This window comes from Mesoplodon mirus (genome assembly GCF_964341445.2).
Source record: "Mesoplodon mirus genome assembly, chromosome: 18".
Classification (NCBI taxonomy): domain Eukaryota; kingdom Metazoa; phylum Chordata; class Mammalia; order Artiodactyla; family Ziphiidae; genus Mesoplodon; species Mesoplodon mirus.
In genome coordinates, this window is record NC_138994.1 from 18263196 (window position 1) to 18279624 (window position 16429).

A 16429-nucleotide genomic window follows, 5' to 3' on the forward strand; every position below is an offset into this window, starting at 1 on the left:
GCAGGTTTGTCCTTTGTCCAATCATCTCCGAGATTTGAGGGTGGGGGAGGGGAAACTTCCCTAGACCTTCCCTGACCAGGAAGAGGGTGGGTTTAGGCTGAGCAGGGGCCGCCTCAGCCCGTCGTGAAGCCTCAGGATGCTTGGCACTCCAGGAAGCCAATAGGAGTGAAGAGGCCCGTTTGAATTGGTCAATGCCGCCGGGGCGGGGGCGGGGTTTGTGAGCCCTATAAAGGCTGCGGTCCGGCTGGCAAACAGCGGTGGAGGCTTTTGCAGCGGTCGCCGGTTCTGGGCTGCGGTGGTACTCTACGCTCCTCAGACCTGACCCTTTCAGCGCTCCGCTCCCGCGCCAGCCTACCTCGCTCCTCGGCGCCATGACCACCACCACCACCTTCAAGGGCGTCGACCCCAACAGCAGGAATAGCTCCCGGTGAGGCTCGGGGGCTCGGGGGCTCGGGGGCTGGAGGGCCGCTGCCCAGGGGGCCAGGCGGGTCTGGCGGCAGGTCGATGGCGGTAACGTGCCCGGGGCGCTGCTCTCGCGCTCGGCCGAGCGGTGGGGCTCTGCCACCGGCTCCGTCTTTGTGCCGCCGGCGAACCTGACGCGCCGGCCCCGCCCGATTCCTGCTCCTCTTCCATTCATTCCTTCCCCGGAGCTAGGGGCTGGGGAGGGCCGTGGCCGCTCGCGCTCGCAGCGCGGCGGGTTTTCGTTAGTCGGGACGTGCCGAGAGGGTTCGCTTTCTCCCTTTTGCGGCGTGGCTGGCTCGGCCCCAGGGCGGTGGTCTTGGGCCCCGGGTGCCCGGGCAGCCCGCGGGGCACCTTGATCCGGCCCTATTGTCCCACCCCCGCCCACGCGCTCGTGCCTCTGGCCCGGGGCAGGTGGTGGCCCCGCGCCCGGCGTGGCGGTCAGATCCTGCAGCCGCAGCGATCGGCCCGGCGGGCTCCTACCCACTCGGGTCCGCCCGTCAGGTGGCATTTGTGTTCGGGCGGGGCTGGTCGTCGCGACCCTCACCCCCGTTCAGGACCCAGCCGTCAGCCCTCCGCGAAGTGCCTCCCCTCTGCTAACAAAGGAAAGACCCCTGCTCCTTCCCCTCCCGCGCCCACCTCCGAACGGGGGGGGGGGAGCGAGTCGTTCCGAGTGGGTTTTCTGCGCTCAGACCTTCGGACCTCGGTGTTTGGAACCCACCTCTTTCGCTTCCCCCTTTGACGTATGCAAAATGAGTTCACCTCTGGCCGCGATTCCCCTGCCGGAGGAGGTTTCCTGTTCTTGGGCGGGGCCGGAGACATCCATTGTCTCTTCCGTACTATCTCCACCTGCGTAGCCGGGGCCTTTCTGGCCACTCATGCCACTGTATTTGGGGAAGGGGGCCCTGGGCACGGTGTTTGGACTGGGAGGGTCCCTTTTCCAAGCCCTTGCCTAACTTGGTGGAAGGGTTTGGATGCGGTGGTAGATGTCTACATTGTCTCGGCTAAGTGCATGCACGCTGTTCTTTAAGGTGGGATACAGGCATCTCAGGGATCCTGCTCAAGGCGTGGAGGAAGCTTAGATTCCACTTTTTCTGAGCATCTCTTCTTCATTGATCATGACCTGAAGTCATGTGTAGCCAGCCTTGGGGTCCTGGGCAAGTGGCACAAAGGGAGCCATTTTGTGGGGCTAAGAAGACAGCCGTGAAATAGCAGTGTCTCACAAGGGTTGGAGTCCTTGGGGACAAAAAGCAGGCCTCAGCAGTGAGTCTTAGGAGGGAGTGTTGGAAATGACATTCCTTTTCAACTCATTCCTTTCCCTTTCAATATGTAGAAAAGAATGGGAAAGATTTAAAAAACTAAATTAGTGTGTTACTGGGAGGAAGGGGAACTTGAGTAGGATAGACCAACGAAAACACTGGTCACTCCCTCTTCTGTTGTCATCCTTCCAGTGAGATCATTTTTTTTTCAGAGGACACTGGAACAAATTGAACCTCGGTTTTTCATTTTGTGCTATGAGGCCAACTTTATGCTGGTCATACTGTAGTGATTGGAATGTGAAAATTTACACATTATATTAAAAAATCTGAGGTTTTATCCTTTGGGGTTGAGTGCAGTTTAGTGCTTCATAAAGAATTTAAGTAACCAGGTCAAATGAATCCTCACACTAGCTTTTTGATGTGTATCTTTGAAATGTGAGACATAAATGACTTTTGGGTCTGCAAAATAAATGTTTTAATTCGCCTGTTGTCATCAGTTTCCCTCCAGTATTGTAATCTCAAGACTGTAGCATTGTCCTTTTATTTACTTCCTACCTTTCCTTCTTGTAGAATCTTACCTAATTCTCTTAAACTTCTTTTCTCCAGTAACATTTTCCTGGCTCCATAAACACATTATAAATTTAGTTCGATAGGGAGGGAATGACCTGCAAAGATCATAGAGGAACTCTGGGACTTAAAGAGAGAAGAAAGAAAAAGTAATTTTTTGAAAATTGCTATCCACAGTACATGGACACATTTTTGTTGAGCCTCGGATGTGTAATCCTGACCTAGTCATATGCGTAGTTCAGAAAAAACAGCAGGATCTTAAAAAATAAAATTGAAATAATTTCAGTCTTATGATCCAAATCCTTTGTTTGGGGATGTACTGCTGTTACAAATGGGCTCTCCAACACTGACGTCATCGGAGTAGGTAGTACCTGCTACTGCAAGAGGAACACAGACCTTTAAAAAGTTGGTCCGGTCAGAGCTTTGACTTTCTTTTTAAGCTGGTGATTGGGTTCTAGTGTCTTTTTTTTTTTTAAGCCAAAAAAAAATTTCCTGGCCCATTAGGGTTCTGAAGATCTTCATCTTGCTGAAATAATTCATGAGAATTTAATTATGATAGTAAGGAAAAAAATCAGTCTAATCTCTAGGGAATGAAGGGGATGCCAGTGAAGCAAGTTAATTTTGTTTTTTGTTTTGGGATCTTAGTTCCCCAAACTGTGCCTCATCCTGTGGAAGCGTGGAGCCCTAACCACTGGACCACCAGGTTATTCCCTGAAGCAGGTTAATTTTGATTATAGTATTTCAGGTGTCTGTTGATTTGAGGTACAAATGATAAAAACCTAGTCACTTCCAACTTTAACATAAGAGAATGACTATTAAGAATTTATAACATACCTTTAATTATTATTTAAACAATATAATTAGCAAACCTAAAATTATCTTTATAAGAGGTATGCCTGAACACATTTATCTTAATTCATATAATGAATTTAATCTAAGTGGATATTTAATATTTGAGACTTAGAAACAGTGGGGTTTTTAATGTCTTACATGTTATAAAAGCGGGTCTTCCCTGCCCCCATGGGGAAAATAATGACATTTTAGTTTAGTATAAATTGAGTACTGAATTTTATTATGGACACAGACACGAATATTAGATTTAGGGGAGGATGCTAGAGGACGTATATAAGAAATAGCTTCAGTCTAAGGCTAGAAAACAAGAAAAGCAATCAAAGCACCAACCACATAGGTAGGTAGTTTAAAGAGAAAAATGTCATTAGAGTGGTTCCCCTATTTCAGCACTTTGAGCATGTCTTATGTGCCTGTCAGGGAGAGAGGATTTGGGGTTTGGCCCCATCTCTGTTACTTAACTAATGCTGGGCAATTTATTTAGAACTTCTCAGGGCCTGACTTCATTCTCTTAAAAAATGAGGCTATTTGCTGAACTAGATAGAGGAGGGCCAAGCCCAGCTGGCACCTGATTTTTACATTGATAAATGGTTGAAAAAGGCAAGAAGAAGAATCTTTCATGACTTGTGAAAAGGACATGAAAATCAAATTTCAGTGTCCAGAAATAAAGTTTTATTGGAACATAGCTGCACTCATTCGTTTTTCTGTTGTCTATGGCTGCCTTTGTGCTATGTGATGGAGCTAAACAGTTGCAAAAGACCAAATGAACCACAAGCCAAAAATATTTACTATTTGGCCCTTTACAGAAAGAGCTGGTGACCAGAAGGAGGGTGTGTAACATGCTTTCCTCTCAGTGTTCTACTTGTCATTCTTCAAGGTCATGGAGGGCTTCATAGACGAGGTGGAGGTTTAAGAAATGGGCTGGATTTTGAAATAGCCAAGGAAAGGGTGGAGAGTGCTCTGGGCAGGAGGAAATATGGGAGTAAATACTCCAAGGTGGAGATAAGCCAGAACAGTTCACAGAACAGTGAAGAAAGTGGCCTGACTGGGTTGGAGAAGATGGTACGAACTAGATATGGTTGAGAGGCGAAGTTTATCTCGATTTCCTTGTGTTCTGCTTAGGTGTAACCAAGCCTACGTCTGCAAGTATTCTTGTACATATGTCTAATTATCTACTTAGGATAACTTCTGGAAGTAGAAACGCTGGTTCATATAAGATGCAAACTTAAACATTTGATACGTTTTATCAGAATGTTCTTTAGAAAGTTTGTGCAAATTTATATTCTCACACTTTAATTCATGCTGGAAATTGGCATTTTTTTCATCTTTACCAGCCTAATAAGCAAAAAATATATCCTTTTGTTTTAAATTTCATTTATTTGCTTGTGAATTTGAATTTTCAATGTTTAGATGTGATCCATATTTTTTAATTGTCTGCTTACCTTTTGTCCATTTTTCTCTCGATTTTTAAAATTATTTTTAAAAGCATTTATATTACCCTTTGTCAAATGTGTATTTTTGCCAAGTTTAATCTGTCAATTTTTCATGGTTTCTGGCTTTCATCTTGTGCTTAGAAGGAAAGCCCTTTTTTTTTAAGACTAGGACCATATTCGTACATGTTTTCTTCCAATATTTTTGTTTTACGCTTTAAATTGAAATATTTGACCTAGCTGGAATTTATTTTGGTAAATGAAGTGCGTTAAGAATATATATTTTGTTCCTTTAATCAAAATGACTAGCCAGTTAACCCAATGCAGTTCTCCCTACCAAACTAAATAAAATACTGCAGCGGTGGTCTTTTTTTATTTCCCCCTGCACCGCGTGGCTTGCAGGATCTTAGTTCCCCGATCAGGGATTGAACCCATGTCCCCTGCAGTGGAAGTGCGGTTCCCCAGTGGTGGTCTTTTTGAGAGAGAACTCTGTCTTCACAGAGTCCTGAGGAGAAACTGACAAAACCCCTATTGTAGTAGAAGTTGATAACAGAAATCTCAGTAATTGATAAACCATATTTAATCATCAGTAGATGTGAACAACTCATTTAACAGGCTTTATCTGGTAGACACAAAGAATATTGGCAGATACACATTCTTTTCAAGCACATATAGAAGATTTACAAAATTGACCACATACCAAGCCATAAAGCACATCTTATCAAATTTCAGAGGAACATGTCACACAGACTTTGTTATCTGTGTTGTAATGAAAAGCTGGAAATCAGTGAACTAGAAAGACCTTATGTTTGAAAACTTGCAGAGCTGAGTTTACAAATGACAATCGTATTTATTTGGAAACTTGAATGAAATGGACACCTTCCTAGAAAAATGTTTCTTACTCAAAATGATTTAATAGAAAAACAGACCACTCTGCTCACCAATAAAGGAAGTGAATCTGTAGTTAGAAAATCTTTCCATGAAACCATCTCCATTTTCTATGTTTCGAGTGGTGACAGCACAAATTCAATTGAGTTTTTCCACAGAGGGGACAAACTGGTCAACCTGTGTCAAGAAGATTTGGAAATGTGAATGTGCTGTATTGCCTTGTCAAACAAAAAAGCTGTAGATGGTATCTAAAGGTGCATGGATCTACAGCATGCCATGGAGTCCTAAATTTCTCATTGACTTTCTCCTTGTGGCTGATCACTCATGATGATTAGCGAGAATAGTGAGGTACAAGTGTATAAACAGGGCTTGTGAGTCATGCTAAGATGGGAGAGACTATTACCAGCTTTCCTTGGGCTTCTAAATTGGTCAACTTTTATATGTATATTCTTCCATTTTAAAATTTTCGTTGAAAATAAAAATGGAACTTTTTTTTTTTTTTTTTGGCTATGCTATGGGGCATATGGGATCTTAGTTCCCTGACCAGGGATTGAACCCGAGTCCCCTGCATTGGAAGGTGGGTTCTTTACCACTGGACCACCGGGGAAGTCCCCCGAACAGTTTTTCTTAAAATAAATAATAAGATGTGCTTCTAAACTTCTTTGCACATGTGTCCAGCTGAGCCCAATAGACAACATCCATTAGATTTCTGCCTTTTCTGAAAATGGGATGCCGACCAGCCTGCCGTGGGTGCTTTCAGGCCGTGTCAGCTGCCTTGTGTGTGATGCACAAGCTTGCCACAGATACTACAGAGTGGGATTTTATACCTTAACATCCAGCACTGAATTTATACCACGATGAAATCAATTCCTAATTTTCCCATTAGCAGCTCTCTTTTGTGTGTGTGTGTGTGGTGGGGGGAGTAGGTGGAATGAGTGGTTGAGAGAAATGAAAGGTATTTGAAAAGAAGTGTGCCAAGAAATGTTTTGATCTGATCTGAAATCATTGTTTTGCCATCATTCCTAGGGTTTTGCGGCCTCCAGGTGGTGGATCCAATTTTTCATTAGGTTTTGATGAACCAACAGAACAACCTGTGAGGCGGAACAAAATGGCCTCTAGCATCTTTGGGACACCTGAGGAAAATCCCCCTTCCTGGGCCAAGTCGGCAGGTACTGCTAGTATCCGTGATCCCTGGTCAAAGGGACGGACCCAGCAGAACCACCACAGCTGGTTTTGTGCTGATGAGTAAAATCTAGCTTAATCATGAGAGACAACAATTAAAGCTTGTCATGGGAGGAGAGACGGGGACTAAGAAATGGGAAATAATAAGGACAACCGTCAGGCTGGGTTATTTAGCCCCTCTGTAGCATTGTTAAGCTGTCACCCCCTAACGCTGTTAGCTCGTGTTGTCGTATGAGACTAACTAATTAAATAGTGTTTTGCTTTAGGTCTTTCCATTGTATTCCTTAAGAAAGTATATTTTGATTCAGGTGCCAAGTCTTGCGGTGACCGGGAAGATTCTGAGTCATCTGGACCCCAGAGAAGTAACTCTTCTGAAGCAAGCCCTGGAGACTTCTTAGATCTGAAGGTCAGTGTGACAATATGGGGGGAAAGACAGGCTTTGAGGTTTATACAGTTTAGAAGTTAATTCCACCTGCCCTGCACCACCCCCCATTGTACTGAGACCTGCCACTGGAGTTTTACATAGAGGTAGTTAGGAAAGGGACTAACCATACTGGTGATGGAAGATTGACAGTCAGTCAGAAAGGTGAGTTAATGGGAATCTTGGTCTGTTTGTATGTCTCTGCTACCATTAGGATTAGTCTCTGTCCTTCAGTATTGATTTTTGAAACTGGATCACTCGTACTCCCTGTGTATCTCACACATAGTAGCATATCTGAGCTCAAGGGCTGTTTTAGTTGTTGGCAAATGTTGCCCAGTTGTTTTGAGCTGAACTCCAGGAGGCTGTATACCATGGTGTTACCATTCTTTGTCTGCAGGTGATCACGGCCTGTGAGCCCCAGGTGTGTGTTTGGAAAGCCTGATAGGATGTCCCCCTGAGTAGGGACCTCAGAGCACATGGAGGCATCAGCCATCTGGGTGTGGGGAGACCTGTAGAAAGGCTTTGGAATTGATGGAGGCCCTTCAACAGCTAGATTAGGAGAAAGGAGGGGGGGAGTGGAAGGACAGGTTTACCAATTTCCTGTTCTGATAAAAGATCCTCTGAAATGCTAATTGATATTAGGTCATCAGCGTAAATGTTAAGGTTTTTTGGTGTTTTGGGCATGTTACTGGCACTGGGACAATTTGTCCAGCAGCATTTCTGTGTAGCATTGTCCCAGGTTGAATAAAGGTTGTGTATTGTAATGGCAGCGTGACCCTGAACTTGACTACATCAAAACAAAACTTCACATTTGGCTTCAAATAGACAGTAGCTTCTCTGAACTCTGTTTTCTTTGTGTGTGGCAAAATTAAAATCTGAAGTAAATTGTTAATTTTTTTCTTTTCCAGGTCCAGGGAGAAGGTGATGTTCATGGTGAGTACTTCTGACAAAGTATCACAATTTCTGGTTCTGTAAATGTTAGAATAGCCTGGAATTTGTATTCAAGTCATGTCTTGGGGAAGGAGACTGGGGAGTGAACCTGGCTTTACCCCGGAGAGGAAAGCAAAATGAAACTGGAAAGCTAGCAAGCGTGGCCACATTTGGTATCGGCCAGCAGTGAGAGCAATGCTAGAAACTTACTAGAAAGGAAAACCACTGGAGAATCCTTTAAGAACAGACGGGCGTTAATCAGGTTGGTATTTGTTACACTCAATGAGAGCTTTTTAGTAAAAGTTTCTAGCATTTCAAGTCAGCCCTCAGCATTCAATTTAAAAAATTTGATTTTATACTGAGGTGCTATAACCCTGTGATCTCGTGAATGATGACTTAGCGGGCCGGTGAAGTTTTCATTTAGCACCCATATCACCAATTACATGTGGAAATGAGCTGTAATCATTTAATTATTTAAAACCTTTGAAGTACTTATTGGCACTTCTTCAACAAGTGCCAGAGAACTGCCGGTGCGTGTGATGAGAGGTTTACGCATGTCGGCCAGTAGCGGTCAGGTTAAAGTTGACTCAGTGACATGCAGCCGTCACAGGGCGCTCTGATCTAGGAGGATGAAGCCGCTTCCTCAAGGCCTTTTTCTGCCATTACGTTTTGCGAGTCAATCTTCCAGGGAAACAGAAATGTTTAACAAGAATCACATTCCCCTTCTGTCCTCTCATTGTTTCTTGTTGGGCATGACGGGAGGAGAATCTTCTGAACCATTGTGAGCATTACCTGGGTTTTCCCTCCACGGACAGATTAGGTTCTCACTGGACTGAACGTGTATTAGTTATTGTTCCTGTCCAACTTGTTCCATTTAAAAAGATTGTTCTAGAGGTAAAGAAAATCTAGGCTTTTTGATTCTGCTGCTTTTCATATTCTGAAGTACTTCCAATGTCAGACCTTCTTTAGCAAGAATCAGCTAATCTTTCCATAATTTTGGCCAATGGATATAACTAGAAATTTGGGGAGCCCAGAGAAGTGAGAGCCCTGAAGTTAGGAAAAGATAAGTCATTTGCTAATAATTCTCTCCCTCACCCCCAGCTCAGTGTTATAGATCCTTGAGGTGAATAGCACATGGAGTTGTATAGTGTAAGTCCTTCCTTTTTTTTTCAAATGATCATCAGTTTTGCCACCTGATTATTCTGTGTTCCTGACTGCTTCTACTTTCAGTTCATTTGTCATAAAATGACAAGGGCATAATCATTCAGTACAGGTCTGGTGAGTAAAGGTTGACCCCAGTTCTGTTGGCAATTTCACTGCAAAGCCAAGCTGTTCTGCTCAGTTGAAATAAAACATACTTTGTTTGGATACATTGCCATCATCTTTTGGGTAATTAAATACAGGAATGGCTACAGGGAGGACTTTGGAAATCTTGAAGAAAGAGGGAAAAGGTCCAGGAAGTTTATTTATTTATTTTTAAAAGTTTATTCATTTATTTATTTTTGGCTGTGTTGGGTCTTCGTTGCTGCGCGTGGGCTTTCTCTAGTTGCGGTGCGCGGGCTTCTCGTTGTGGTAGCTTCTCTTGTTGCAAAGCACAGGCTCTAGGTGCGCAGGCTTCAGTAGTTGTGGCACACGGGCTTAGTTGCTCCATAGCATGTGGGATCTTCCTGGACCAGGGTTCGAACCTGTGTCCCCTGCATTAGGCAGATGGATTCTTAACCACTGCGCCACTGGGGAAGTCCGTAGCGTTTTTTCTTTTGCAGTCACTCTTGACTTTGAATCAATGGAATCTACCTGTTTAAGGATATATGCTTGTTGGGAATTTCACAAATCAGTCAGGGAATCAATCAAGCAATATCTAGGATATTGGATCATAATACACTAATTCTTAAGACTTTAATGTGGAAACTGCCGGGTTAACATGATGGGAGTGACTGGGTTAATATATTACAAATCAGTAGCGGGGAGGTAGATTCTTTAATAAATGTCTGTACAACTGGATATTGTATGGTTTAAAAGAAAAATCAACCTCACCCATTAATCATGAAAATGTAACATATAACAGGAATTTAAAAATATTTTTCACCCATCAGTTCGGCAAATATTAAGGTGAGATGGTCATCAAGTGGTGGAAATGGAAAGATGTGGGGAGAGCATACTCTGACAAGGGCAGTGGGGTAGAATTTCTACAGCCACTGGGGAAGGTGGTGTGTAATCTGTTCAAATTGAAGATGACAGCTCGTGTCCCCATGGGCACACGTTCCAGAGTGTGCGCATTACAGTTTTGGAATGATTGGATTAGTTTCAATTTTTTGCTATTGGTAGAGGCTTAATCATATATATACTCTGTACATAATATAAAGCAATTAATTAAGCAAGGGGAATCATGACCATGTGTGTAAGTGGGGGTAAATGTCCAAAAGTTAAAAAAAAAAGAAATTGATATTATTTATGTTAAATACAACAAAAACACTATTCTATGTAATTTGCTGGAAATAAAATACACAAAATATACATAAACAAATGGACTAGAGGAATGCACACAACTGGTAGTAGGGCCTCTGTGTATAGGGAGAGGAGACCCACATAGAGGTGGAGCGGTGGTCAGGGACCTAGAGGTTTTAGCTGCGGCATGTGTGTGGGATCTAGTTCTCTGACCTGATATTGTGACGGGCCTCCTGCACTGGGGACACGGAGTCTTAACCACTGGACCACCAGGGAAGACGGACCTAGAGCTTATCTGTAACGTTCTCATTTAAAATATTTATGTCTTCATATATTTCTGTAATTTAGAAAAGAACGTACACAGAAAATGATCTGGGAACAAATATGGCAAAACATTAACAGTGGTTAATTCTGGATAGTGGCTGCCAGATGGTTGGTAATTAATTGTTGGTTTCTTCTTTATAGCTCTAGGTATGATCTGAACCATCCTCAAAAAAAAAAAAACCCCAGGGCTTCCCTGGTGGCATAGTGGTTGAGAGTCCGCCTGCCTATGCAGGGGACACGGGTTCGTGCCCCGGTCCGGGAAGATCCCACATGCCGTGGAGCGGCTGGGCCCGTGAGCCATGGCCGCTGAGCCTGCGCGTCCGGAGCCTGTGCTCCGCAATGGGAGAGGCCGCAACAGTGAGAGGCCCGCGTACGGGGTGGGGGTGGGGGGAACAAGGGAACAACCAAAAGCCAAAAAACTTAGACTCTTCATCTTCACTGGGAATAGTTATTAGCCTTAATTTCCTTCTGTTTTCCTAGAAAACGTAGACACAGACGTGCAGGCCAGCCTGGGGCAGAGCGAGGAGAAGCCTGTGCCCGCAGCCCCTGTGCCCAGCCCAGTGGCACCGGCGCCCGTGCCATCCCGGAGAAACCCCCCTGGTGGCAAGTCCAGCCTCGTCCTGGGTTAGCTCCGTCTGCCCTGAACTCTGTCGTTTCGTTTCTTTGTTTTCTCCATGCTTGTGAACTGCACAACTTGAGCCTGACTGTACACGTTTTGGATTTGTTTCATTAAAAAAGAAGCACTTTATGTACTGCTGTCTTTTTTTTTTTTTTTTTTTGGAAGAACAGGTTCTCTGTCTGTCCTGATTCCTCTGGGTCTATAGGCCTTGGCATGAGTGTTTTCTAGTAGTAGATTGGAGGGAAAGCTTTGTGACACTTAGTACCGTGTTTTTAAGAACAGATAAATTGGTTTCAAATGTGTTAGAGGATCTTTTGTACTGAGGTTTTTAAAACCCTTTTCTTGTCAGCTTTACTAGGGTTTACCAAGCCTGGATCGGACAGACCAGTAAACAGTCCACAGGCGCTGTCCCTTCAGGCCCCCAAACAAGGTTGTCTTGATGCTGAACCTACCTGGTGTTGCCCTAACTTGTCAGTGCCCGTTGCAAAAAGCATCTTCCTGTGCCATATGGAGCGACAGAGGCCTGCGCCCCATGCCTTGCTGCCTGCAAAGCAAAAAAAACAAAAAAAACAACTGCCTTTTATTTCTGAACCTTAAGAAATATTTAAGCCAGATACTAACTTGACTGGCTGAGCAAAGCCTGCTGCTCCCATGCAGAGGAAGGCTTCGCTGTACACTCAGACTGACGAATTCCAGGTGGTGAAGCAGGGGTGGGGACCACATGGAAGTGGGACTTCCTGGTGAAGGGATCCACCACCACCCCCCGCCCCGGGGGCAGTGCTCTTCTTAGATAACTTGAAGCTGTGTGCATGATGCTGGTGCTTGACCATGAAAGAAAGTCTCATCCTTAAAATGTGTGTTGTACTTCACAATCCTGGACTGTTGCTTAAAGTAAACAATGTACAAATTTTGAAACACTGTGTCCTGTGTCATCTTTTTGAGATTGTTTCAGGAATTCCACCTGCTTAGTCGTTACTATCAACCTTGTTGCCCAATGATTTGGTGAGCCATTGAAGTTAAAACACACTAACGAAGGCCCAGAGAGAAGTGGGCTTCTCTCTAAAAGCAGGTTTAAAGTCAGAGAGCATGAGTTCAGATGCCAAAATGAAAATTAATGGCTATCTGGTAATAAAATACAGGAATAATATGGATAATTGGTATCCAAAATAACTATTAGCCAATACACTTTACACTCTTCTACCACCTACCCTCCTGTGCTGGGTGATAACATTCAAAATTTCAAGTCCTCTCATGCCTGTAGGGTGCTTCTCAATGGTGGGTGGTCAGAGAAGAAGGCTCCAAAGAAAGGAAGGGTCCACGTAGATAGAAGGGGACAGGGTCATCTGAGTCCTCTCAAGTGATACAGGAGACAGAAGATGGGAGAAAGATCACTGGGTTCTAGGCAGAAAGTTCCAGATCAACATGCTATATTAAATGTCCAACTTGGGCACTGTAAATCGGCTTTTTAGGTCTAGCTGTGCTACCGACCAGCTATGTTCCTTGGGCTTGTCATTTGGGAGCTCAGTTTCCTAACTTAAAAGTAAGACTTTTGAATGAGGTCACCTCTAAAAACCTTCCCATGACTGAAATGACTCAAACCTAGTGTGTAACCACCAGCTATTCTGACTTACTGGGCATCTCTTTGGGAAGAATGAGGGTGACCATAGGTTGTGGAGGTGTTAAGTGTTTCTCCCTTACTGTGTAAAGTATTTGCAAAATGGAGAATCGACAGCTGTGCTACGCAGTCTTTCCAGGTTCACCAGAACAGGTGAGCCCTACCAATCACCTGAGTTACGGTTTGTCATGACCAGAGATAGGGAACCTGCACCCTTCTCTCTCAGTAATGGTGGAGCTCCTGGGCAAGAGAGGTCCCTGATTTGTGTCACAACTTGTAACTTGGCTTTAGTTGTTTATTCTGTGAAGGTAAGTGCCTAGCCTAAAGGTGTTCTGCCAGTCATTTTGGTACTATTACAAATTTTAGAAAATTCTATGTAAACATGTTTGCTAAGAGTGTTGAATTTTCCACTTAGAAAGCTTAGGGTTTAGAAGATGAAGTTGAATGATCTTAAAATGATGATGATGGCAGAAGAATCAGCATTTTGTTGACAGTGTGGACTTTTTACACAGTTATGTGTTTTTTTTTGTTTTTTGTTTTTTTTTTTTCTTTTTTGCGGTATGCGGGCCTCTCACTGCTGTGGCCTCTCCCGTTGCGGAGCACAGGCTCCGGACGCGCAGGCTCAGCGGCCATGGCTCACGGGCCCAGCCGCTCCGCGGCACGCGGGATCCTCCCAGACCGGGGCACGAACCCGCATCCCCTGCATCGGCAGGCGGACTCTCAACCACCGCGCCACCAGGGAGGCCCCACAGTTATGTGTTTTAAGTGGCTTGGTGTTTATTGCTGATGTCCGTTCTACCTCTTTAGCATTTTAAAATTAGATCGCCAGGCTCCCCTTCCTAATGTTTCTGTTCCATTGGGTTTAGACGTATTGGGGTGCTGAGGTGGGGAACTACAGGAAGATGGGTCACTCACTCAAATCTGAATCTAGTTTGTAGGTAAATATATTTACATGTAGTCAGGAAATTGCGTGAAATCTACAAAAAGGAGAGTCAACAAAACTTAGCAATGCTAAGCATTTTCTAGAGGAGGATGGAACTGCCGATTGTAGAGACTTGTCAGTTCCACAAAAAGGATAGCCCCGATTACCTGAGCCTGGTGGAAAAATCGCCTCTTTCAGGTGGAACTGGATGTTTAAAGCAGATGCTCCCATGTTTCAAGCCAACTCTGGTTTATGAATTCGTCTTTGAGGAGCTCTGCTCACACGAACCAGTTGTCTTCAGCAGATTCATTCACTTCAGACGGTTCCTGGGAGTCCCCGTGATTCGGGCCTTGGGTTGGTGCTGCCTTGACGGGGCGGAAGCGCTGCTCCGGGTCCCCACAGCAGGGTGAGCAGGTATGGAGTCTCAGGTTTAAGGAGGCTCGACTCCTTGTTAGACGACGCTTCCCAGCATTTAGGATAGTCCCTCCTGTCGGGCCCCTGGAAGTTCTGCCCCGAGTAACATTCGGGGTGAGCGAGGACGTCTGCTACAGCGTGGAAGGCTGCTGATGTGCACGTAGGTGCCTCCTCAGACCAGAAAAGCAGCCCAAGCCATCGCCACGCCGGCCCCCCCGAAACGGGGGAAGGCCTCGCAGTTCCGCGGGGCGGGGCACCCCGGCGCCCATGCAAATCAGCCGCGGTCGGGCCCGCCCACCCCACGGCTCCGGAAGCTGCAGTCCCCTCGCCCAGCTCCGCGCGGCGTCTCCCGGGGCCACGTTTCCGCCGCCGGGCCCCCTGCCTCGCAGCGATGGCGATGCGGATGGCTGCGCGGCGCGGGCGGCCAGTGCGGGTGCTGGTGGACATGGACGGCGTTCTGGCCGATTTCGAGGCCGGCCTCCTGCGGGGCTTCCGCCGAAGCTTCCCCGGGGAGCCGCACGTGCCGCTGCAGGAGCGCCGCGGCTTCCTCGCCTGCGAGCAGTACCGAGCCCTGCGCCCGGACCTGGCGGTAGGGAGTGTGTGTTGGGGCGGGGGGCGGTGCGGGGCCGCCCTGGAGCGGGGAGCCCCGACCCCACAGGACACCTGGGAGCGGGGAGATCTCCCCTTGGGTCAGGACTGTCTCTGCTCCATGTCCAGTGACACCTTCCTGTTTAAAATTAACAAAGCTCTCACTTCAGAATCCACAGTTCACCTCGGGACTAGACAGCCTGGGGGAGTACTTACCCCTGAACAAAGTCCTCTACCTGAGACTCTGATTTGGGGACCGAAGTCCCCCAGGAACTTCACTTTGAGAGTCCTCGCTGGGGCTGGAGAGGTCTGCTGGGATCAGAGCCAGGACAGGAACACTGTATCTTTCAGGACAAAGTGGCCAGTGTGTATGAAGCCCCAGGCTTTTTCCTAGACTTGGAGCCCATCCCTGGAGCCTTGGAAGCAATGCGGGAGATGAATGACATGCAGGAGTGAGGAAGGGCGGGGAGGGAGGGGGGTGAGGAGCAGGGGCTGGCACCACCCTGTCTAACCGCGCCCCCCCCCCCCGCCTCCCTGCAGCACCGAGGTCTTCATCTGCACCAGCCCTCTGAAGAAGTATGACCACTGTGTGCCTGAGAAGGTGCGGCTGCCCCAGCACTTCACCCGCAGACTTAGGCTCCTAAGTCCTGATCTTTTAAAGAAAGTGGCAGAAACAGAGACAGTCGGGCGGTGGGGGGGGTAGAGGGGAGCCATATCTCTCATGAGCTGCTGTAGACCCTCCCTCACACCTACTTGCTCACTGGCCCTGAATTCAAGGGCCCATCAGGCCCTACTGACCCACCTATGCCCACCTCACAGTACCGCTGGGTGGAGAAGCACCTGGGGCCCCAGTTTGTGGAGCGCATTATCTTGACGAGGGACAAGACGGTGGTCTTGGGGGACCTGCTCATTGATGACAAGGACACCATTCAAGGTGGGAGCCCTTTTCCCTAGCAACCTCCAGGCATCTAGCCTGCTGGGATTAAGGAGAGGGAGTAAAAATAACCAGATTACAGAGTGATTCCCTGCCTTCCTCCCGTGTCCCGTCCCAGGCCAAGAGGAGACCCCAAGCTGGGAGCACATCTTGTTCACCTGCTGCCACAACCAGCACCTGCCCCTGCCCCCCCCACGGAGACGGCTGCTCTCCTGGAGGGACAACTGGAAGGAGATTATAGACAGCAAGCGGGGAGCCCTGCAGCGGGACCGAACCGGCCTGGGGCTGCCCCAGCAATAAGGTGAGGGGCCATGGCCGTGGACAGTAGCGGAAGGAAGGGAAGGCAGACCAGCAGGGAACCCGGGCAGAACTGAGCGACAGGGCGGCAGCGTGGCAATGATCCCTCAGCACCGTGCCAGCCACCTGAACCCTCCTGGCAGAGCTGGCCTGGAAACATGGTGGGAAGATCAGGAACCTTTTTAATAAAACACTTTGGCTCACTGCTCTCTTAAGGCCTTTTATTTGGGGGAGGCGAAGGGACAGGCGCCCCACAGGGGCAGCTGGGACAGGGGCCAACGAGGAG

The 16429-nt window shown here is 46.8% G+C and overlaps 2 protein-coding genes across 3 annotated transcripts; both read left to right on the top strand.

Annotated features, from left to right (window-relative positions):
• The first annotated feature begins 243 nt into the window (after positions 1-243).
• Positions 244-11946, top strand: JPT1 (Jupiter microtubule associated homolog 1). Its single transcript, XM_082604029.1, has 5 exons — positions 244-427; positions 6479-6621; positions 6943-7040; positions 7964-7988; positions 11235-11946. The coding sequence occupies exons 1-5, from the start codon at positions 372-374 to the stop codon at positions 11381-11383; spliced, it is 471 nt and encodes a 156-aa protein (XP_082460155.1). The 5' UTR covers positions 244-371; the 3' UTR covers positions 11384-11946.
• Positions 11947-14440: 2494 nt separating this feature from the next.
• On the top strand, positions 14441-16346 carry NT5C (5', 3'-nucleotidase, cytosolic). Of its 2 annotated transcripts, none has more exons than XM_082604027.1 (5): positions 14441-14913; positions 15264-15364; positions 15453-15513; positions 15732-15846; positions 15922-16346. In XM_082604027.1, the coding sequence occupies exons 1-5, from the start codon at positions 14716-14718 to the stop codon at positions 16149-16151; spliced, it is 705 nt and encodes a 234-aa protein (XP_082460153.1). In that variant the 5' UTR covers positions 14441-14715; the 3' UTR covers positions 16152-16346. The 2 variants fall into 2 exon arrangements, with proteins under 2 accessions (XP_082460153.1, XP_082460152.1); XM_082604026.1 differs by having other exon boundaries at positions 14590-14913; positions 15965-16346.
• The last annotated feature ends 83 nt before the right edge of the window (positions 16347-16429 follow it).